This window comes from Astyanax mexicanus, chromosome 3 (genome assembly GCF_023375975.1).
Source record: "Astyanax mexicanus isolate ESR-SI-001 chromosome 3, AstMex3_surface, whole genome shotgun sequence".
NCBI classification, from domain to species: Eukaryota; Metazoa; Chordata; class Actinopteri; order Characiformes; family Acestrorhamphidae; genus Astyanax; species Astyanax mexicanus.
Genome location: NC_064410.1, coordinates 4004061 through 4028265, shown reverse-complemented (window position 1 = coordinate 4028265; position 24205 = coordinate 4004061). Strand labels below are relative to the sequence as shown.

Genomic DNA, 24205 nt, shown 5'->3' with positions numbered 1-24205 from the left:
TAGTTTCAGGAGTTTGGCCATCTTTATTTAAGCAGCTCTGAATGCTGGTTTACAACTGGGGATTTTATTCAGTGAGTGAAAGGGAAATGGAAGACATGTCGTGATTCTATTGATTAATTGCATGGTGTCACCAAACGTCAGAAAGGATTTTGAGGGGAGAGTATAGGTCACTGCATTTTGATCAAAAAATTACAGAGACGCAGAAACGTCATTTTTTGAATGAAGTGACCCTGAAGACAAAGACAGGAAGGAGTAGAAGACAGAAGTAGTTGAAGACATGTCCAAATGTGTGTTGATTTTCCTTCTAAATGAATGCATTTAGCCACGTTTTTAACCCTTGTGTGGTGTTCATATTTTTGTTACTCGTTTACTTTGTTACTTGTATTTAATTCAGCAAAATTGAAAAAGCAATTCTACATTAAAATGCTTTACACATGCTTGCTTTCCTTACCTAAATTGCAAGCAATATAAACAGCTTACATGGTTAATATTTGCCCTTTACCTTTCTTATGTTACATTTCTTTTAAAAAGTGCTACTCTTTTTTTATTAGTTTTTTAATAAAATGTAAAAGAAAATGAATTAAACTCAAGATATGAGTAGAAAATTTGTTTAGTTTCAAATTTACAAATGAAGCAATGTTTATTAGCCCTTGGCCAAACATACTGTATGTAATATAAATGTGTAGGAGGGGGGGGGGTGTACAGTGTGTGTTTATCGAAAATGTGTTTTGATATATATTTTTCACAAAAAATGAGCCAATGCCAATGAGTTTGAGTTAGAAAAAATATTTTTTTAGTATCATTTGATGAAAAATGAAAAACGGGTCCCACAGACCCGAACACCACACAAGGGTTAAGGTGCACCAATCTCCGATACAAATGTGCAAATGCACACACAGTTATAGTTACAGATACATAACCAATTACAGTGTGAATTAACACATAAACACATATCTGGTTATGCTGACTTTCTCATAGTAGCGAAGCTGAAAGAAAAAAAAAATGTATCTCATTGACAACCAGAGCTTCTTCTGTTCTGCAGACATGTCATATCTGGGTTATAGCAACCCAGCAGCAGGAACAGGTACATCTAGTAATAGTGGAAAGGAAGGAGAGGGGGGGTGGGGGGAGTATCTAATCTAAGTCACTGTATTTTTTTATTTTTTTTGCACTGTCACTGAGATTGACATATTCACAGCCACGCACAAAAAAAAGATCCAAACCAGCTGTGGAGATATAAAATAGGCCTGTCGGTTGAACCCAGAGCACTGACAAAAGCCATGTCTCAAATATAAAGACACAGTCCAGGTCAGTAATATATATTATATATATTATATAGATGTATTAAACACACAGAGTGATCTATTTTAAGCGTTTATTTCTTTTATTGTTGATGATTATGGCTTACAGCCAATGAAAACCCAACAATCAGTGCCTCAGAAATGAAAAAAAATTGGAATATTATATTAAAGACCAATTGGTACTTTTGGCAATATGGGCAGTGTGCTGCTGAAAAATGAAATCCACATCTTCATAAATGGGTTCAGCAGAGGGAAGCAAGACTTTGAACTTGATAAAACACAGTGGATCAACACCAGCAGATGACAGGTCTCTCCAAACCATCACTGATTGGTGGAAACTTCACACTAGACCTCAAGCCCCCAGACTCTGGTCCCTTGATTTACAAATGAAATGTAAAATTTACTGAAGCTGACAACTTTTATAGAGATGCAGCTTTCATTTTCCAGCAGGATTTGGAACACTGCCCACACTGCTAAAAAAAAAAAAAGTACCAATTGGTCTCATATAATATTCTAGTTTTCTGAGGCACTGATTTTTGGGTTTTCATTGGCTGTAAACATCAACATAAAATATAAGTTGCACATTTTGAGCTGAATTACTAAAATAAAGCAACTTTTCAATGATATTCTCTTATTTTGAGATGCACTACTGCATCGCTGAAGCCTGTCCCGATTTATAATACAGGATCCCCTCAACGTAGCTAAGAAATAAACCCGTCTTCCAACTTTCAATCATCTACAGTCCAACAGGAACATTTTGAAAGCAGGCAGAAACATCTGCAAGTGACAGATGCTGGAGCACCGGAGTTTGTAATGAAAAGTAAATTTGAAATTTGAAGTGTGTTGCTCAGGCTGACTCAAGTGTGTGTGGCTAAGCACTGAAGTGGAACCTTCAGAGACCAGTGCTGGCAATGTCTGTCCAGGCCCTGTTTCCCAGACAGGGATTAAGTTTAGTCTTGGATTGGATTATATAACATTCTGAATGGACATTTTTTTTTTATTAAAAGGAAAGTGTGGTCAATGGCTCAATCCAATTTCACCCCATTGTCCCTAACACTCTACCACTTTACCACTTTACCTTCACACCTAGGGAGTGTCCTAATTCTTGTTGGGATAGAGAGGTATGGTGAAGCTGCATGGCCCTTTAAGTGAAGATTTTTCAGAGGCACATTCCAAATGGAGGGTTATAAGAAATTGCTAAGATGAGAAAATAAAATATAAGCTGTTTCTGGAACTAAAAAATAGGTATGTTTTACAAGTAGTGTAGGTTACACCCCGCCAACAGTCTTTTTTCACGCCTTGTGCCTGCGCCATTAAAATAGTGTTAGGAGTTTAGGTATAAAAATCTACACTGATGGATGTGGTGGTCTGGTGTGTGAGGTGTGTTAAGGTAAATATATCTATATATCTGGTATGTTTCTATCTTGCGCCACTGACTGATTAAAACCCTGACAACAGCCATGCAGGAATGGCATGTGCATTATATGCCCTTATTTGCCAAACACACACTGATGTTCTGCAGAGTGCAAGCCCAACTTTTATTTTGACAATAAATAACATAATAAAGAATAAAATAACATTGCTGTTCCCTTAAATGAGCTGCTGGTGTACCAGTGTCCTCTGCTGAGACACACAAAAGCTCCACGCTGTTAAGATACGAACGCACCAAAGTTCCTCTTAAAGGGAATGGCAAGCGACACTTTATGTGTGTGGGTGTGTCCGTGATGATTCCGTGCTTTTGATTTCAAATTAAGCAACATAAGTAAACAATCATAAGTTTAATACTGTACATTTTTAGTAAACCTCGCTGTAATCTATAGCTCTATAAATCCATATTCCACCGTTTTCAGCTTTACTTCTGTGGTTAAAAGGCGGATGTTCTCTGTGTTTGAGGCTTGTATGTGTCTGAAGTTGCAGCCTACTGTTCCCTGATTAATTTGAATAAAGTTGAGCTCTGCTGAACTTGTTGGGCTGCGTGTGCAGCGTCTCTCTCTCTCTCTCTTCATTGAAATGAATAGGATGCGTCGGCGCTTAAGTGCCGGTGGACATGTACCGTAAAATAGGACCCTTAAAGTTATTGCAGGCCTTCACAGATTTTAGACACAGCATCAGGGAGTGTTGTGAAAGGGCACACTTTGATCCATTTGTTCTCACCTGAGGCAGAACAGTTGGTACAGCGTGGAGAACATCTCTCACTACAGCACTATAACCTCTACCAGTCAAAACGCAGCGCTACGGCAATCCTTCACTTAGCATCTGATAAGGCGACCGCTGGAGCAAAAACAGAGATTATAGGACAGATGTGCATTCTCTCGACGCGGCGTCGGTACAAAGCGCCCGCTCCAGGGTCCGACCGCAGTTTAATCTTTAATCACGCATCCGCTGCCAGACACCGGAATGATTAGTTATGTGGTGGCAGCCCCCTGTAACGCAATGAGCGTCATGCGTAAGGAAACACACAGGCCAACAGAGAGAACCTCGGAAAGGGAAGCGCAAGAAATGGAAATCCAGCAGTGGTTCCTTAAGACTCGGAAGTTCTTAACAGACCGTGTTTACTGTGGTCTTTTGTGCGCCGCGCCAAGAGGCCTGGTAATGCCTCTCACAAGCAATTGAAATGCAAATATGAATGCAACTACTTCAAAGATAGAGTGCTGTCCTTGATCAGCTAACTCTTCAAGGCGCTTCATTGTGTTCAGCTCGACTAGACCAAGCGCGGCTTTTCGGCTCATTGAGAAATTCTCGCTTTGTTGCTCAATATGTATCACAGCTGCTATTATAGACGTCCAGAAAGGCTATTGAAATACATGTACAGTACTGGATGTATTATTAACAATGAGTGGATTCACCTGTATATTATTTTTCACAGTGTTACTTTATGGTAGGGGTCCTTGATATAGACCTTGGATGGGTCTCAAAAGTAATATTATACCACAGTTAGTTCCGACCCTGCATTATGATTGGCTAAGAGGCGTTATATAAGTGCCATTATCAGCCGGTAATGCACTGTAACCGAAGCTTTCTATGTATTATTCCGCCACATACAGCCAACTTAGCACAACGATGCAGCGCCTACAAGCCAAACAGATCCAGCGCAGCTACAAACAGGAAACAGGGCAGCAATGGAACTATTTTAACTCAAAACAGATCCTATTTTCTCCTCCTCTTCAACTCAAAATATGTTAATAAACAGCGATAATGGAAGCTCATACAGCTGTGGAAAAAAAAATATTGAAAACCTCTGAAATATAATCAAGGCGGATGGAAGACGGATGATCACAAGCCATCAAACCAAGCTGAACTGCTTGATTTTTATTTGCAAAAGCAGTGTGTAAGACTGGTGGAGGAGAACATGATGCCAAGATGCATTAAAAAAATTCCACAAAATATTAATTTCTGAACTCTTAAAATTATGAATATGAACTTGTTTTCTTTGCATTATTTGAGGTCTGAAAGCTCTGCATCTTTTTTTTTTTTGTTATTACAGCCATTTATCATTTTCTGCAAATAAATGCTCTAAATGACAATATTTATATTTAGAATTTGGGGGAAATGTTGTCTATAGTTTATAGAATAAAACAAAAAAATGTTTATTTTACTCAAACATAAACCTAAAAATAGCAAAATCAGAGAAACTGATTCAGAAAATGAAGTGCTCTCTTCCTTTTTTCCAACATTTTTACATGCCATTATACACACACACACACACACACACACACACACACTAACATGTTCTTCAAAGTGACACTACAGATCTTAGTGGCTGCAGCGTGATGTCAAGTACAGCAAACATTCACACTTGAAATCAATTTCTAAAAATAGACCACACACACACACTTACATACAAACACACACTCACAAACACATAAACACACATACAAACACACACAAACACACACACACAGCTCCTCTGGTTGTGTGCTGACTTTCTAATGACCTCTCCACCACCCGGAGCTTTGCGACTGCCCATCACTCACGTCTGTCGAGGGCGGAGAGAAAAAAAACAGGCGTTTTAAAAAAGCAGAAACGTCAAAACCGTACATGATGATCCTTTCATTTCTCTCCTGCAGCTCCACAGCGTCTCCAACGCGATCAATATTTGAGTAGATCCCTCCATGCCTCAATTTCTGATGCTTCTTTCGCGCAGAGCACAGATTTTATCGGCGACACAATCGTTTACTGTTTGCTGATCATTGACTCCCATACATTACTGCGATACGGAATATCGACTTTTGAGATCAATAACACGGTGGGAGATCAATACCTGAGCGTGGTACAAGTGCTGCAGATATTGCGAGGACTGATTTAATAATCTTAGCATCCAATATTTTTATATGCATGTGATATAAAAAAAAAATGAACCAATACACTGATCAGAAATAACATCAACACCTGATATCTGGTCGAAATTAGATGCAAATGGACCAATTGGTACCAATTTTGGTGTGGTGTGGGCAGTGTGCCAAGTCCTGCTGGAAAATGAAATCCTCATCTCCATAAAAGTTGTCAGTAGCAGAGGGAAGCATGAAGTGCTTTAAGATTTTCTTAATAGACTTGATAACTTGATAATAAAACACACAGTGGATCAACACCAGCAGATGACAGACATGACCCTCCAAACCATCACAGATCATCAGTACATTTTACTTTATTTCATTTAAAGTAAATCAAGGGATCAGAGTCTGGAGGAAGAGTGGAGAGACACACAGTCCAAACTGCTCGAGGTCTAGAGTGAAGTTTCCACCAATCAGTGTTGGTTTGGAGAGCTTTTATGGAGAAGCGGATTTCATTTTCCAGCAGGACTTACCCACAGCATACTGCCCACACTGACAAAAGTACCAATTGGTCTTATATAGTGTTCTAATTTTTTTGAGACACTGTTTTTGTGGATTTGATTGGCTGTGAGCTTCATAATCATCAACAATAAAAGAAATAAACACTTAAAATTCTCAATATCCTAAGGATCCAGTGTTGTTTACGAGGTAAATGTACACAGAATAAAACCTACATTGTTCTGAACATATTTATTTACCACAGAATGTGACAGAGGCAAGTTTAAAAAAACAAAAAAACATTCAAATTCCCTATTCACTTGAAACGCTTAGACACGGAACCCCAAATATGGGCGTAAACAACATGGTGCTGACTACAAAATGATGACAAGACTTCCGTCGTCTACTAGGAACATGTGAACGGGCCCTGGATATTCAGATGTTACTTAAAACTGAGGGCAAGCATCGTCCCAGAGCGTCTCAAAATGTTCCAAAGCGTCCCAGAGCGTCCCTGAGCTCAGAACATGCAGAACAAAGCACAATCCAGAGCTGTCCTCTCTCAGCAGCGCTGGATTACTGTACACAATGAAGAGGCAACGCCACATGTTCAGGCCTCCTACGGGGAAAGATAAAGGGCGAGTTAGAGCCAAGTGGGGAAGGTTCAAAGAGAATAAGTGCATCAGATCTGGAGGTGCGGGTGGTGTTCTCTGAATGTAGGATCAACCCAAGAGGAAGCTTTGTTTGGAAGTCGGTGTTACAGGAGGCGCTGCGGTGGTGCTGCTCTCTGGGGAGAAGCAGCTTATCTTACCTCAGAACCTTCAGAACCTCCTCGCACCATCCAGCAGTCTCAGACGGGCTGAGGATTATGGAAAAACTGACCTTTAATGTGCCTGGGGAAGCCGTGCCAGAGCATATAAATTACACGGCCCCGGGAGGAACGGAACGGAACGTATAGGAGGCATCAATTTTAAAGGAATGAAAAAAGAGTTTTTTTATATAAAGATATAAAGAAAAAAACGACACCACCTATAGAATAGGGAGGGTGGGGTGGAGGAACAGCAGATGCATACAGTAACACAAATTAAGTCGCATCACACACCAGGCTGAGCCGTGCAAAGCGGACGTGCGAGCCGGGGGGCTGTAGGTGTTCACCAGCTCTCTCATAATAGTACATTAGTTCTGCTTTCTGCAGCCTGATCCACCCTGCCTGACCAGGAGCAGCACACTCAGGTTTACTACATGCACACGGGTTGTATACACACACACACACACACACACACCTCACACACACACACACACACACACTCACACTGCTTTCTTTATCTCCACTTCTACACCTCAGCTTATTAATGCACATTATTCTTTGAAGTCAGACCACAATAATGAAATAATACATTCTCCCTCTCTCTCTGACACACACACACACACACACACACACACAGTCAGAAAATAGATGTGTGAAGCAACGCTGCCGCCTACAGGAGGCAGTCGAGCACTGCCCACGTAGAAATCCAAAGCAAATCCTCAGCAGTTTCTCAGATTTTGCTATTTATTGGTTTATGTTTGAATAAAATGAACACTGCGGTTTGATTCTATAAACTACAGAGAACGTTTCTCCCAAATTCTAAAAAACTAATTAGCAGAAAATGACAAATGGCTGAAATAACAAAAAAAAAAAAGGATGCAGAGCTTTCAGACCTCAAATAATGCAAAAGAAAAAAATTAAGTTTCAAGAGTTCATCAATGTTCTCCTCCTCCACCAGTCTTACACACTGCTTTTGGATAACCTTATGCTGCTTTACTCCTGGTGCAAAAAAAAAAATAGTTCAGCCAGTTCAGCTTAGTTTGATGGCTTTGATCTTTGGTGGTGTGATCTTCCATCTTCCTCTTGATTATAGGTAGACCAATCAAATCCTCACAGAAATGCTTCTAAATGTATTAGAAAGTCTTTCTAAGAGATTAGAGACAGTTACTCCAACAAAAGCAGGATGAACTCGTTTGATTTCAGGATGAAATAATGAACAAGCACGTGTCCAGATACTGCACTGACTTTGAACTTGATATATACTTAATATAACACAGTGGATCAACACCAGCAGATGACAGACATGATGGTTTGGATAAAGAGACGTGTCATCTGCTGGTGTTGATCCACTGTGTTTTATATTATCAAGTCTAAAGTCAGTGCAGTTTTGTTTTCCCACAAAATCTTACAGCACTTCATATCTTACAGCTTCCCTCTGCTACTGACTACTTCTTATGGAGATACAGATTTCATTTTCCAGCAGGATTTGGCACACTGCCCACACTGACAAAAGTACCAATTGGTCTTGTATAATATTCTAATTCTCTAAGACACTGATTTTGGGGTTTTTATTGGCTGTAAGCTTCATAATCATCAACAATTAAAGAAATAAACGCTTAAAATAGATCACTCTGTGTGTTATACATCTAATATATAATATGAGTATGAGATGCACTAGTGTATTAGGGTATTAGATCAGTGAAAATTATACTACAATAAGATCTGTAAGCTCTTTTCCTCCCAGCAGGGGGGGCATTTGTGAGCCAAAGGGGGTAAAAAAAAAGTGTAACAAGTGGCAAAAAACAAAAAAAAAAACAAACAAACAAAAAAAAATCCCACATTAGACCAGCCTGACTCTCAGTGATCTACTGTGAGAGTATTTTACAGTGTGGACGGCCTCAGCTGGACCTGAGTGAAAATCTCCATTAAAACCTGATGAAAATTTTAGTGAAATAAAGCAGAAAAGCAGAAAATGCGGCAATTTATGCAGCGGCAAGATGTAACGGGGACAGATGTGTCCGACACGCATCAGATGGTGGATGGGGCCACCATGCACATTTCATGACAAGGTGCGAGACTAACCGTGCGACGGGTGGCAAGTCAGTAATGGACGTTCCCAAATGGAAACCACTGAAATACAAGGTGACAAATATATACAGACCCCTGCACATGCATGGGGACCACGTCCAGTGCATTTAATATATTTTACAAGCTTCCTTTAGCAATAAAACAGCACTTATCTCTACTTTAATATCTTATGAAGCTGAAGAAAATATAGAGACCATTCATCACTGTGGAATCTGTCCAGATCATGCACGGTTTAAGGCCTGGTTGTTCACATCATCTTTATTATCTCACCCAACAGCACTGAGGAATAACAGCAGACTGGCCAACTCAAGATGTTTAATCTGGTTAATTCGGTTTAACTCTTGACCAGTTTAGTGTATTGCATGTTTTTGAGTTTGAATTTGAGGATTTTGCTGGTTTACAGGCAAAAAAAATAAAATAAAAAATTGAATATCATTGAAAAGTTACTTTATTTCAGTAATTCAGTTCAAAATATGAAACTCATGTATTATATAGATGTGTTACATTTATTGTTAATGATTATGGATTACAGCCAATGAAAACCCAAAAATTAGTATCTCCGAAAATTTTAATATTATATAAGACCAATTGGTACTTTTGGCAGTACTGTGGGCAGTGTGCCAAGTCCTGCTGGAAAATGAAATCCACATCTCCATAAACGTTGTCAGTAGCAGAGGGAAGCATGAAGTGCTGTAAGATTTTAAGGAAAAACAAAACTGCACTGACTTTAGACTTTTTATAATTAAAATTAAATTAACAAACTTAAATACATACTATATATACTATGTTGGAACAACTTATGGCAACTTAAGTTTAATTCAGTTGTAAATAAGCTGTATTTTGTGCTTTTGAGTGTTTTTTTATACAACTTCTGTGAACTTAAGTAGATTTACGTTTGTGTTGTTTTAAACACATTTTTTTTATACAATACACTTGAAGTACAGGGTTTGAACAATGAAACTGAACACCTGGTTTTAGAGCACAATAATTTATCGTGGTGACGGACAGTTCAGGTGGAAACAGGAGAGTTGAGGTGCACATTGAATTCTGTCGTGATTTGATCAGCCGTGGTTTTATGTTTTTTGGATACAATCCGGGTTAGCACCCGAACATCCCTTTCAGACAGCTTCCTCTTACAGCATCCACAGTTAATCCTGTTGGATGTGGTTGGTTCTTCTTGGTGGTATGCTGATATTACCCTGGATACCGTGGCTCTTGATGCATCACAAAGACTTTCTGTCTTGGTCACAGATGCGCCAGCAAGACGTCCACCAACAATTTGTCCTCTTTTGAACTCTGGTATGTCACCCATAATGTTGTGTGCATTGCAGTATTTAGAGCAGAACTGTGCTCTTACCCTGCTAATTGAACCTTCACACTCTTACTGCTCTTACTGGTGCAATGTGCAATTAATGAAGATTGAACACCAGGCTGCTCCAATTTAGCCATGATGAAACCTAAAATCCCACACTAAAATGATGACAGGTGTTTCAGTTTCATTGTCCAACCCCTGCATATTGTAAATGTACTACTTTGCATATTTATGCACATATTGTGCACACCTTAATTTTGCTGGGAAAAAAACTAAACTAAAGTGCACTTTTTTAACAGTATTTAATGCCACTACATATATTTTATATCAACACAACTTAGAATTAAAGCATATTGCTTAAAATACATTTTGCAGAAACACAGAGAAAGTATATTTAAATGTGTATTTTCATATAGTATACAATACATTGAAAATTCGCTTTGCTCTTAAGTATCCTTCTTGTTTCACAAGGTAACTTTTATGGAGAAGCCGATTTCATTTTCCAGCAGGACTTGGCACACTTGGCCAAACATGGCAGTGAATGAGCAATCTGGCATGCATTATTATTATTATTATTTTTTATATATATTTTTACAAATACACACCAAAAAAAGACACAAGACTTCTGATCGTATGGGAAAATGTGCTTTATAAAGTCCCTAAAATAGACAGTAGACATTGTAAATGTTACATACACAATGCTTAACTAGAAGGCACCTGGACATTTAACAAAAAAAAACAAATAAAAATAAAAAAAAGCATTGCATGTAGAGCACAGATTCTGCGCTCAATTACTGCAGAAGCTACAGCGGCGTGAGTCCCGACACACACGTGTTCCTGTTCTTATCATCATCATCATCATCATCATCATCTACTGCATACAGGAGTCAGCAGCTCTGACTAAACAATCTTTAAATCTTTATTCTTTAAAGACCAAAAAAAAAGAAGCTAGTAAGACAACAGTGGTGCTGTGATATCTAAAATATATTATTTCTTTTATATATTTATATAAATAGGAAAGTCCTAAAATGTTGCACAACTTGAGCTTCAACTTTAAGCTTTATTGCATTTTTTTTTTGTGTTGATTTATTCGCGCTTATATATATATATATATAAATATAAATATATATATATATATATATATACATATATATATATATATATATATATATATATATATATATATATATATATATATATATATATATTACACACACATATTGATAAGTGTTGATAGACTGTGTTTGTGTGAGTGTAAGTCATTTTGCTTTATGTGAAGTTACCACTTATTGAAATATTGTGACCACACGATAATTAATTCATAATCTTTGTTTTTTTATTTTTTATTTTTTATTTTTTTTATAAAAAAAACGATTAATAAATTATGACCTTTGCAGCGTGGAATCATATCATATCATATCATATCTTATCTTATCTTTGCAGTTTTGAAGCTGGGAACATAAAAGTCGTAAGCTAATGTGGAGGAGTCATATGTACGCTTGAGGGTGGAGCTGATTGTCTTAATATATATTTAATACTCCGTTAAACGCAATATTCCTAAAAGCATAAATGTTTGACCTTATCAGCTGGCTTACTCACGCTCTGGTGCCTTTGTGCACTCTCTCTCTCTTTCACTCTTGTGCTCGTGCTCTTTCGCACACATTTGCACAAACACACACACACACACACACATACACAAACACACAGTTCGTCCCACTATAATAATTGCACACATAGGCAAGCTTTGCAAAAAAGTAGTGGAGCTCGATGGCGTGTGTGTTACGAGTGAATGTGTAAACTGAAAAAGGTCAAGAGGTCAGAGCACGCCATGCTTTCCATTGCCTGGTTTCAGTCATTCAATCAATCAATCAATCAATCAATCAATCAATCAAATCCTCTTCAGCCAGCACTGACAAGTCAGTATCTATAAAGCTCATTTTGAAGCTGCTTGTTTTTTCGTTCTCTTGTCTCTTGTTGGCATTAAAACGTATGGAAAAGTCCCGTTTTAGATAAAGCATTCAACCTCTTAAAAATTATTACAAAAAAAATAAAAAAAATTATAAAAAAATCAAAAAAGCCTGAGGGATCCTGGAACAGCAGCCAAACCATAAACATGCTGCTCCCTGTAGATCAGTCTGCTGAAAAAAGTGGAGAAAAGCAGGAGCGGAAAAAATGACTTAATTCTGAAATTTCTGAGATTTTAATTCCCACCATTTATAACATAGTCCATGTATAAAAGCCTATATAGTATCCATCCATCCATCCATCTTTTTCTCTCTCTTTCTGCACCCTAAAGAGAAAAGAAGAGCAGAGCAGAGCAGAGCTCTTTTCCTGCCGGATGATGAGCCGTGATGGGGAGCTGCAGCTCCAGGGCTGGGGGGGGGGGGGGGGGTGTGTGCACGGGCGGTGCAGTACAGCAGCTGCATTAGGATGATAAAGGTCGGGTGTGGTGGATCACTTGTTGAGGTTAATGGTGGCGTAGGAGGTGGGGATGTAGCCTTCATCGCCGTTGTTCCGCCGCACTCGCGTCCAGCCGTCGCCCTTGTCCTCCTCCACCACGGCGAGGACCTCGCCCTCCTGCATGGAGATGGTGCCCTCGCTGGAGCCTGTGGGGGAAAAAGAGGAGAAAAGAGAAAAAAGAAATAATAAATACGAAAAGCATGATTCTTATCAGATCAGGTGTAATGGGGATATGCTTATCAGAAGTTGAAAACCCAAAAATCAAGCTAGAATACCTGTGTGTAAAAAAAACAAACATTAAAAAAAAAGTCACTTCAGCAATTATTTTCAGTAATTCAGCTCAAAATGTGAAACTCATATTATATATATGTATTACTTTTATTGATAAAAAAAAAAAATCTGTCTCAGAAAATTTGAATATTATACAAAACCAACTATTACTTTTGGCAGTACTGTGGGCAGTCCTGCTGGAAAATGAAATCCACATCTCCGTAAACGTTGTCGGTAGCAGAGGGAAGCATGAAGTGCTGTAAGATTTTGTGGGAAAACAAAACTGCACTGACTTTAGACTTGATAATAAAACACAGTGGATCAACAGCAGCAGATGAGACAGCAGAAGTCTCTCCAAACCATCACTGATTGTGGAAACTTCACATGGAGATGCAGATTTCATTTTCCAGCAGGACTTTTACACTGCCCACACTGCCAAAAGTACCAATTGGTCTATATATATAATATTCTAATTTTCTAAGACACTGATCTTTGGGTTTTCATTGGCTGTAAGAAAGAAGGCTGTAAAATAAATAAACGCTTAAACACAAATCAGACCAAAAGAGCATAATAAAATAAGTAAATAAATAAATAAATAAATAAATAGCAGTGGGCGATATGACCCTAAAATAATATCACGATATTTCATGGTATTTTTGCAATAACAATATTCTTGCCGATATGACAAAACATTCAATTAAAACATAAATATTTCAAGAACACCCTACTGCAATAAAATGAAAATGTAATTTTATTATTAATTATCTTCCCAAAGAACTATGATTAATTAACAATTTAAATATGGAGTGATATAGGAAGGGTTACTAATAATAAAAAGTCATAAAGTCTACATCGGTCATCTGTCAAACATGATGGTGATACTGTTACGATAGTTAGAAATAGGGCATTCTTAGCTGTATTAATACTTGTTGGTACTCCACAGGCAGAGCATGCTGGTGATGCAATACAGCACCACTAGGAGGCGATGACCTTGCAGGTAAAAAAAGTATAAAAACACTATCTATTATCTTCTAAAGCAATCTTGCAAATCTTGCAAAAAGTGTTCTCAGAATTACTGCGCAGGGCGGCACAATTGGCCTTAAATAAGAAAACTTGGCATCTTCCAACATTACGAGGCCCAAATGTTCAATAAATCTGCATTCTTTCAGCACTTCTGCAACATTTGGAGCAACACAACTGGGACAACTGACTGCAAGTGCTCAGGAATTAAGAGGGCAGGACAGAAACAACCACATAAAATCAACAGCACATTGTGTCTTCATAAAACTGCAACACAGAACGGCTAACATTAATCACAAACTGCTCTATTGTGCGTTCGACGCCATCTGTTTTCAACCCAAAGATACAGAGAAATTAAATTAGTCGAATTAAAGCTCTAAACACTAACAAACTATTTTGTCCGGACAAAATTGATGATTTTGAAACTGATTTACTACATTTATCAATTTACCAAATGAGGTGTTGATTAATAAGATAATGATGAGAACTAGAAATAACTCTATTAAACTCAGATTAAGAGGAGGAGAGATTAGGAGATGTAAAAGCTGTAACTGCTTTTTGTAAAATTGCTGTTTGTATTTATTGTAATGCTTTAGTGTTTTACTGAGCTAATAAACACTTATTTCACATTTTCTTTACTGGAATTCCCACAGTGCCTAAAACTATTGCACAATGCTGTATATTTAAAGAATTATAAAGCATTGTGCAATAGTTTTAGGCACTGTGGGAATTCCAGTAAAGAAAATGTGAAATAAGTGTTTATTTTTCTTTTTATTCTTTAAATATACAGCATTGTGCCTAAAACTATTGCACAATGCTGTATATTTAAAGAATTATAAAGTTTTTAAAAAACATAAATTAAAGTTTCAGACAGTAGTAGGTACAGATTTTCATTGCAGGGATACCTAGCAGTTTTTTTTTATGGAGGCCTTCAATGTATTTATATCGATATCGAAATGATATAATATCGACCGAAATTAAGGAATATATCGTGATATAAATTTTGGGCATATCGTCCAGCACTAGCTCAGGGGATGGCTTGGGAATGCTTACTAGGGGTGGGCAATATTATATCGTATACAATATATCGTGACACAGAAATATCATGATATTAAAAATCCATATTGTGATAATTGGGATGGTTTGTCTCATAAAGTAGTCCATTATTAACTGTGAAGCTTTAGGTGTATTTATTGTATAATTGTTTTAGTTTGCAGTTTATATGCATGAAAATAGTATTTTTTGCTGCATTATATTATTTTATGCTATATTATTTATTTTGCTACATTATGATTATACTGTTATACTATTATACTATATTCCTGTAATTAATTAATTATTTTTCTGTTTTCCCATATCGCCAAGTATATTGTAATCGCTAAAATACCCTGAAATATTGTGATATTATTTTAGAGCCATATCGCCCACCCCTAATGCCTACATCTGTATAATAATAATAATAATAATGATAAGTTGTCAGTTGGTACCTTGTACATAAGGCCTGATTGTAGGTGCCAATAAACAGATAAATAGAGAATATTCCAATTCCAAAAGACATTTCTCAGTTCACAGTGTGAATGCACAGTAGGCATTACCGCACCCAGTGGACAGCGCAGTGGTTGGTAATGATTGTGACCAGCAGGTTCTGGCTAGAACTGTCCATGTGAACAGAGTGGCAACTTTGGTAGAAATCACATCCACATGCATATACTAGTGCATAAAAAAAAAAAAAAAATAGAATATCTTTGAAAAATGTTTTCAGATTTCAGTAATTCAGTTCAGAATGTGAAACTCATATATTATATACATGTATTAAACACAGAGTGATCTATTTTAAGCTTTTATTTATATTATTGTTGATGATTACGGCTTACAGCCAATGAAAACCCCCAAAACAGTGTCTCAGAAAACTAGAATATTATATAAGACCAATTGTATGGTCTTGTATGATGTAAAATTTACTGATGTTATCAGTAAATTTACATGTTATCTGCTGGTGTTGGTCCACTGTGTTATATCAAGTCCAAAGTCAGTGCAATGTTTTTCTGCTGAAAACTTTTATGGAGATGCGGATTTCATTTTCCAGCAGGAATTTGCACACTGCCCAACTGGTCTTATATAATAATCACATTTTTTAACACTGATTTTTGGGTTTTCATTGGCTGATGTTCAAATTTTTGAGATGCACTAGTATCTCTCAGGTCAAAGCAGCAATATTTAGCTTCCACAGGACATGACAAAAGTCATGGGACACTGTACTACTGTACTAGTTCCTGTATTATGACTTTTAGACTCCACAATAAAAAAATAATAAAATAAAACTCCAAATAAGGCTTCCTACTGCAAAGCTCATCTCATACACACCTGGGAAGTTGTAGAGTGCTGTGCACTGGCCAATAGGAGAGGACATCTCCTCTTCTTCAAAGTCATCATCAAACTCTGCGTAGATGGCCTGCGAGGCATCGGGGGTGCTCTCATCCGAGTGGGCTCCATCAGGACTGCGGGAAGAGAGAGAGACTGTAGGTGAGTCATTTTAAAAACTGCACTGAAAATCCAGAAATGCTGATCCAGCAGGCCTGGAAGCTGTTCCAGAAATAACGGGTGATGGAACGAGTCTCAGTAACACTTTGTTCTACTTTGCGACTGAACTCTTAAATTAAATATTTAGACTGCCTTTACAAGCTGTAGGAGATCACACTTTTACTTTATCTGCTTTTTAGAACCGTTTTTCTCAGTGAACACAGCAATTACTTTTTTTGTCTGTTACTAAAAATGTTAAATTTTTATTTGCAGCTTAAGTATTTAAACAGTGGCACAATTTGCATTATTAATGAGTAACTAAACGCCCTGATTAGAGCTGACTCCAACCTCAGCTCAAATTTAAATAAGGCTAAAAAGAAAATGCGAGGAGTAGTCTGTGAGGGGCACTGGGTTTAGAGGCGGGGCAGGAGGGAGGGAGAGCTGATTGGCTGAGCTGCAGCAGCAGCAGCAGTGTGCCTCTGATAGCGTTTTTTGAAGGTTATGAAATGTTTATTAAAAGATTTAAGCAGGACTGCTACATTTCATGACCTTAAAGAAACACATTTCAGTTATTAATGGATAAAATATAGTTTAGGCTTTAATAGCTCTTTATTAATAATTACAATGGTGACCCCAGCAACTCCAATAATCAGAAGGCAAAAAAAAAACAAAAAAAATCCATTTTGAATTTGCAGAAGAAGGAAACTCTGAAAATGTGCATAAATAATTTGCATAAAAAAATCATATAAGGCAAAATTAATTCTAAATTTAAATATCAAATATCAAATATAGGATGACAGAAATATGATATATGATATTATATAATTTTATGATGGTAATAAGATTACCATTCTTAGTTTCATTCTTATTGATTATGGCCATAAAAATATTTTGATTAAACATTTAAAAAGAGATAAATCTCTCTGCTTCTTTCTACTTCTGGAACAAGGTTCTATAGAAATAAGAAACAAATTAATTTACATACAAAAAAAAAAAAAAAAAAAAAACAAAGGAAGGGTTCATAATCTGAGGTTTAACACATATGCCATGTGTCAAACATGGTGGAGGTAGTGTCTGCATGAGAACTGGTATGGCTGCCAGTAGAACTGGGTCACAGGTGTTTATTAAAAAAATAAAAAAATGTGAGCACTGAAAGACATAGCAGTATAAATTCAATAAAAAAAAAAAAAGTATATGAAGCCTAAAAATTCTGCAGCAAAATGCTGCAAATTCCACAGGATGGTGCTTTACAGTACAGACACATATAGAAATGAAACAATCTTAAATGACCAAATAAATCCTCAGATATGCCATGCATATTTTAAAGCTAAAAATCTACACTTAAAATAAAAATGTATTGTTTATTCATTTTAAATCCACTGTGGCAGTATATTACAAACACTGTGCGATTATCCAAACACAAATACAGACCTAATAACACTGTATACTAATGTATTACTTATTATCTTAGGACAACATCAGAGCAATGAAACTTTGACCCTCGTATCTAAAGCAAACAAGTGTTTCAAACATGCAGGTTTGAGATAAGGTTATTCTCTGGACTGATTTTACATTAAAAAAAAAAGATACTTTAATTTAGACCTATATTTCTTCAGTGATGAGAACACTCAAAATAAAATTACCTTAAAACAGTAAAAAAAAAAAATAATAATAATAATAATAATAATTTACTCCCAAAAGAGAAAAAGGGTCGACGTAGGGTTATTAATTTGTTTGTTTACTGAAAAACGCTACAAATTAATTACTATCAATTTCTTTGCAAACATCTGATGAATGTAAAAAAAAAACTCAAATGGTTTAATATTTTTATTATAGCATTATTATTAGCATTGTTTGAAGTCCAACCAATCATCAAACACTGATAACCCCGCCCCACTACTAACCCTGAACTATATTTAAAGCAAACATGTACGTTTAAGATAAGGTTATCGGGTGTGTATGTGTGTGTGTGTATGTGTGTATGTGTGTGTGTGTGTGTGTGTGTGTTCTGTAGCTTGTCTGGATGATAAGACTGACCTGTACACATTGTTGCCGCTGTTGTTGTTGAGGGAGTGAGTAGAGTAAGTGGAGTAACGGAGAGTCTCTCCTCGACCGCCGGCTCCCGCAAGCCACGACTACAAAACACAGAGACACGCACAGAGAGAGAGAGATACACAGAGAGAGAGAGACACACACAGAGAGAGAGACACGCACAGAGAGAGAGAGAGACACGCACAGAGAGAGAGAGAGACACGCACAGAGAGAGAGAGAGACACGCACAGAGAGAGAGAGAGATACACACAGAGAGAGAGATACACACACAGAGAGAGACACGCACAGAGAGAGAGACACGCACAGAGAGAGAGATAGAGAGAGAGACACGCACAGAGAGAGAGAGAGAGAGAGAGACACGCACAGAGAAACATGCACAGAGAGAGAGAGAGACAGAGACAGATATGCACAGAGAAACATGCACAGAGAGAGAGAGAGAGAGAGAGAGAGAGACAGATATGCACAGAGAAAAACACACAGAAAGAGACACAGAGACAGAGAAAGAGACACAGACATGCACACAGACACACAGAGAGGGGGACAGAGACAGAGAGAGACAGAGAGAGAGGCACAGAGAGAGAGAGGCACACAGAGAGAGAAAGACAAAGAGAGAGAGACACGCACAGAGAGAGAGACACGCACAGAGAGAGAGACACGCACAGAGAGAGAGAGAGAGAGAGAGAGAGAGACGTAGAGAGAGACAGACATATGCACAGAGAAAAATACACAGTAAGAGGCACAGAGACAGAGAAAGAGACAGACATGCACACAGACACACAGAGAGGGGGACAGAGAGAGAGAGGCACAGAGAGAGAAGCACAGAGAGAGAGAGACACACAGAAAGAGAGATGCACAGAGAGACACAGACAAACGTACAGAGATAGATAGAAAAAGATACAGAGAAAGAGAGAGAGAGAGAGAGAGAGACACAAACAGAGACAGATAGACAGACACATGCAGAGACAGAGACACAGAGAGAGAAGTGTTAGAACAGTGTGTGTTTGGTTGAGTGTGTAGACAGACAGATATTTGATGCGTGTTTCTGCTGCAGTACTTCGTATTTGTTGAGCTCTCCTCTCAGTCTCTCGATGTTCTGGGTCGTCTGGTTGATCTGTGGGGCCAAACAGGCTGGATCTCCCATCTGAGGATTCTTCTCATACACATCTTTCATCTTCCCCAGAGCCTCACTGCAGAACAGAAACGAGGGAACAGAGAGAGAGAGAGAGAGAGAGTGAATGGAAATACAAATATTGAACAGTGCATATGTTGGTATGAATAAGTTTACTTAAAACTAGTACATTTTAAACTATGTGAATTTTCTGCAGATTTCATTTTCCAGCAGGACTTCGGATTTCGGCCTGCCGAAAATACCAATTGGTCTTATTTAATATTCTAATTTTCTGACATACTGATTTTTGGGTTTTTATTGGCTCCAAGCCATAATCAAAAATAATTTCTTTACCACACTTGAGTGAATCTGAACCACTGTTTCCTGCAGAGTGCTGAGAGGAGCTTTAACTGATTAAACACACCCACTAAACCTGGTACTTGGAATAAAGGTAACAGTTAAGTGGAATTGGGTGCAGTTTAGCCTGAAAGTCACCAAAGAGTGCAGAACAGCAGCCCTCCAGGGTCAGAAACTAGAAGCCTTCATGCGTGACACGTACATTGTTATTTAGGATATTATAATATTATTATATAGGATGTTATCAAGTCAAACGTTCACTGGATGTTAATCTACACAGATTTCTCTCCTTCTATTTGTTTGCAGTAAGTCAGCTTAGATTTCCAGATTCCCACTAAGGCTGGGTGCAGCAGCATTTTTATTAGCATTATCATTAGCAGTTAGCACTATTAAAAGCCACCCAACAGAGCTACACTGAGGAACCCTGAGTGTTCCGGGAAGCCAGAAAGCCATTAGCTGGCGATTCGTCCCACGTAGCTTGGTTTGTTGGAAATGCTAATGCTGTTCCAGCAGTGCTCGCTGGGGTTAGCAGCAGGCTACAGGCTGATATACTCGCCTCTGAACTCTGAGCTGCACCAGATTATAAGGCGCGTTGAAGATTTTAAGGGGAAATTAAAGGATTTTTAAGTTTGGTGCGACACACACTTTTACCCAAAGTAGAATGTCATACAGCATCAGAAAGCACATGATTAAGATCAAGATAGCATCTTGAGGAGTCCATCTAAGGTTCTAAGGTTACTCCACCACTTCACCAACGTAAAGATACGCTCTTCACAATAGCGCTAATTAGTTTACACAACCTTCTGCCGCATCCGCCGTGGTCAAACTGATGACTGATGATTTCTACACCGCTAAATCTCCATGGAGACTAAAGTAAAACGAGACCCCAGAGTCCGGCGACCCCATTGGGATCTCGCTCCGTGCGGCTCGTTGTTATGGCAACGGTCGCCAGGGAGATGGCACGCCACGCTGCTCACCTCTGATCCAGCTCCTTCTGCAGCTCCTTACTGAGGTCATCGATTTTCTGCTGCAGCCGCTTCCTGCGCTGCTCCGGCGGGAGGTGGCCGAAGTCCTCGGAGGCAGCGGGCTGAGGAGATGGGAGACGGGGGGGAGAGATAGTGTCACTCAGTAAAGAGCAGATGCAACATATATACAAACAAACACACGAAAGAGAGGAAAAAAAATTCATAAAAAATTAAAAAGCACCCAAACACACTTTTGACTGTCCGGCACCACAAGCACAGCGTCCAATGAGATCTAAAAACCGAGTGGTGAGGAACTTTTGTCGACAACCCCACAAATTAAAAACCCCCTCACCTCTTATTTGAAGGAGAATTCCAGTGAGAAATGGACATTGGGTGTAGTTGAGAAACATAATAATGATATATACATATATATATATATTTTTTTTTGAATATCCCACCTTTGTTCACCTCCACCATTCCCTAATACAGCTCTAGGGGTGGGCGATACGGCCTTAAAATAATATCACAATATTTTATTATATTTTCATGATAGCGATAGTCTTGGCGATATCACAATATCAAGAATACACTAAAATAAAAAATTTATATGATACCCCTTAAGAAAAGAAAGTATACTTAAAGCTCACCTTCCGCGAAAATCCGATTTTTCTTGTTTTTTGTGGAATACAGTAGGTCTCTCCGAGTTGAATGTGTACACCTGCACATTAAACTGTTTTGCAGCCCCCATTGTCTGCAGGAGCTAAGCAAAGAAATCCCCCCTCCCCCCCTCCGAAAAACGGGTGAATTTTGAATTATCTTTCTGCCTACGTAGGCAGAAATTCACAGACCAGCCCACCTTGGCTCGAGAAACTCCCAGAGGCGGAGCTGAAGCGACGCAACATCACCGCTCATCAGTTAGGAGGTGGGAGGCAGTGAGCGGCAGAGCGGTGGAGGGGCGTCGCAGTGCTCCTAGCCAATCAGAGGAGAGATATTTGCATGCTGTTTGCATGTATGAATATTCATGAGCAAAGCTGGAATCCGGTCATTTTGGACACACCCCTAAAACAGTCCATTAAAAAAGAGCTATACAGAGACACCTGAGCACTTTTTTTTTACAAAAACGGCTCACATGTCATTCATTCATACTAGAGACCACAACTAGACATTTTAAAATGAAAGAAAAAACGACGGAAGGTGAGCTTTAAGAGCATTAAAATTATGTTTAAATCAGGTAAAGAACACTAAAAGTGATTTTTTTTTTAATATACTCAATGAAAATACACATTAAATATACTTTGTCTGTATTTCCATTAAACACATTTTAAGCTAAATACTGCTTAAAGTGCTCTTTAGTGTAGTTTAGTTTTTTTTTTTTTCTTCAGTAGCATTTAGGTGTACAAAAAAATATGTGCATCAATACGCAAAGTAGCACATTTACAATGCACGTTTTTATGCTAATGCTTTTATGTTGTATTTAAATAAAGTACTATTTATTTATATTATTTAAATAAGTACTATTTAAATATACTTTAGTTGCCATTAGTTGTTTCAAAATAGTACATTTCGTATGTATTTAATTACGTATTAATTTTAATGCTAAATGAGTGTACTTTTTCATGTTAAGTACAATTCTGAAAAATATATTGAAAGGCTCTGTTCTTTTACATGATATGATGTGGGATTTGTAACAGAAGTCAATCATCCAGAATGTCATGATACTAATAATATTAATAATGCACTCCATATATCTCCATATATCCAGGATTAAAGTGAAATAAATGATACTGGACAGATATAATCTGTCTCTAGTAGATATATAATGGGCAATCTGATGTGATAATTAGGGGTGGGGGATATGGAACGATATTTTAGGGTACTTCTATCATTCACAATATTCAAAAATGTTGGCCACATTTTTGTGTACGATACAATATGGCACTCTTTGTCTTTAATTTCAAGATGGCTCCTGAAGGTACTGTGTGTATAAACAGCGTTCTCAGTGCCTTGTTTTAAATATCAGGACTCTCAGAATTCCACCAATAAAGTGTGGAGCTGCTTAGAGCTTTAAGTTAATGGTTTAAAAATAGGGATTTCTTTGCATGTGCAACTTTATGCCCCCATCACTACAGTTGTAAGCCTGTTGAGACCATTTGCTAAAAGCGGTAAATAAAGGTAGGCAACTCCACAAAAGTTTGCACTCACTATCATGTTTCACTTCAACCCAAGTCCATTTTCCACTGGATTTCTCCTTTAAGAGTGCAAAACAGAAAATGAAAGTGTATGAAAGGAGGAGCTGCCCATGAGACTTAATTGGTTCAAGTAACTGGGAGTTATAAATAAAAAAGTAAATGTTTGTGCCGGCGTAATCACCCTTTCCTGTTTGTTCTACACGCTCAGAGAGCAAATTTAGAAGATTTGTTCAGATTACACACATACAGCACTGTGCAAAAGTAATAAATACTAATAAATTAGTAATAAATGACTAAGAAATGTAGTAATCTGATTGAATAACTAAGGTTGCAAGATTCAGTTAATATTAACATGTTTATCTTTGTCTTACACCACTGTGCAATAAGTGTTCTAGTCAACACTATCACAATACACCATCATTTCTCACCATCGATTACCAAATAACTGTATTTTCCGCACTTTAAGGCAATCCTTTTATTTTCCCAAAAATCATCAGTGGGCTTTATTTATGACTTTTACTAGTAAAGTATTATACAGGAGTTTCAGTTTAGTTCTCCAGCAGTCTTTTTACATTAGTCGCTAACCTCGCTAAGTGCTAACTCTTTGGCCATTCAGATGGGAGTATTATCTATCGACCTGTAGCCTGCTGCTAACCCCGGCTAGCACTGCTGTAGCAGCATTAGCATTACCTGTTAGCAGCTAATGCTACAGCTTCAGTGGAAATTTGGAAATGGAAGCTTACTGTTAATAAACGGAAGCGCTTTACTCACCCAAATAATTCCAGTGCTTGTTTTACTTGTCTGAAAGGTTTCTTTTAATGAGTTAGGATTACAGTTTTGTTTACTTAACTTAGCTTAGTTTAGCTTATCTTTACAGGTTTTACCACCCAGACCTGCTGGTATAGAAGGAAAACATGGCACCACCCCTGTTCCTTACTAGTGTCGCATACAATGCGCCTTATAATAATAAGGTGTATATGTATAAAATT

At 37.9% G+C, this 24205-nt stretch overlaps 1 protein-coding gene across 3 annotated transcripts in view; it reads right to left on the bottom strand.

Annotated features, from left to right (window-relative positions):
• Positions 1-11488: 11488 nt before the first annotated feature.
• The window catches only part of trip10a (thyroid hormone receptor interactor 10a), a 45728-nt gene continuing 33011 nt past the window's right edge, over positions 11489-24205 (bottom strand). For all 3 annotated transcript variants that reach the window (XM_022668113.2, XM_022668114.2, XM_022668115.2), the window contains 5 exons: positions 21040-21149; positions 19652-19784; positions 18583-18680; positions 16390-16523; positions 11489-12881 (listed from right to left, as the gene is read on the bottom strand). In XM_022668113.2, coding sequence (XP_022523834.2) covers positions 12730-12881; positions 16390-16523; positions 18583-18680; positions 19652-19784; positions 21040-21149 — 627 coding nt within the window. In that variant the 3' untranslated portion in view covers positions 11489-12729. The remainder of the gene's footprint in view (positions 12882-16389; positions 16524-18582; positions 18681-19651; positions 19785-21039; positions 21150-24205) is intronic.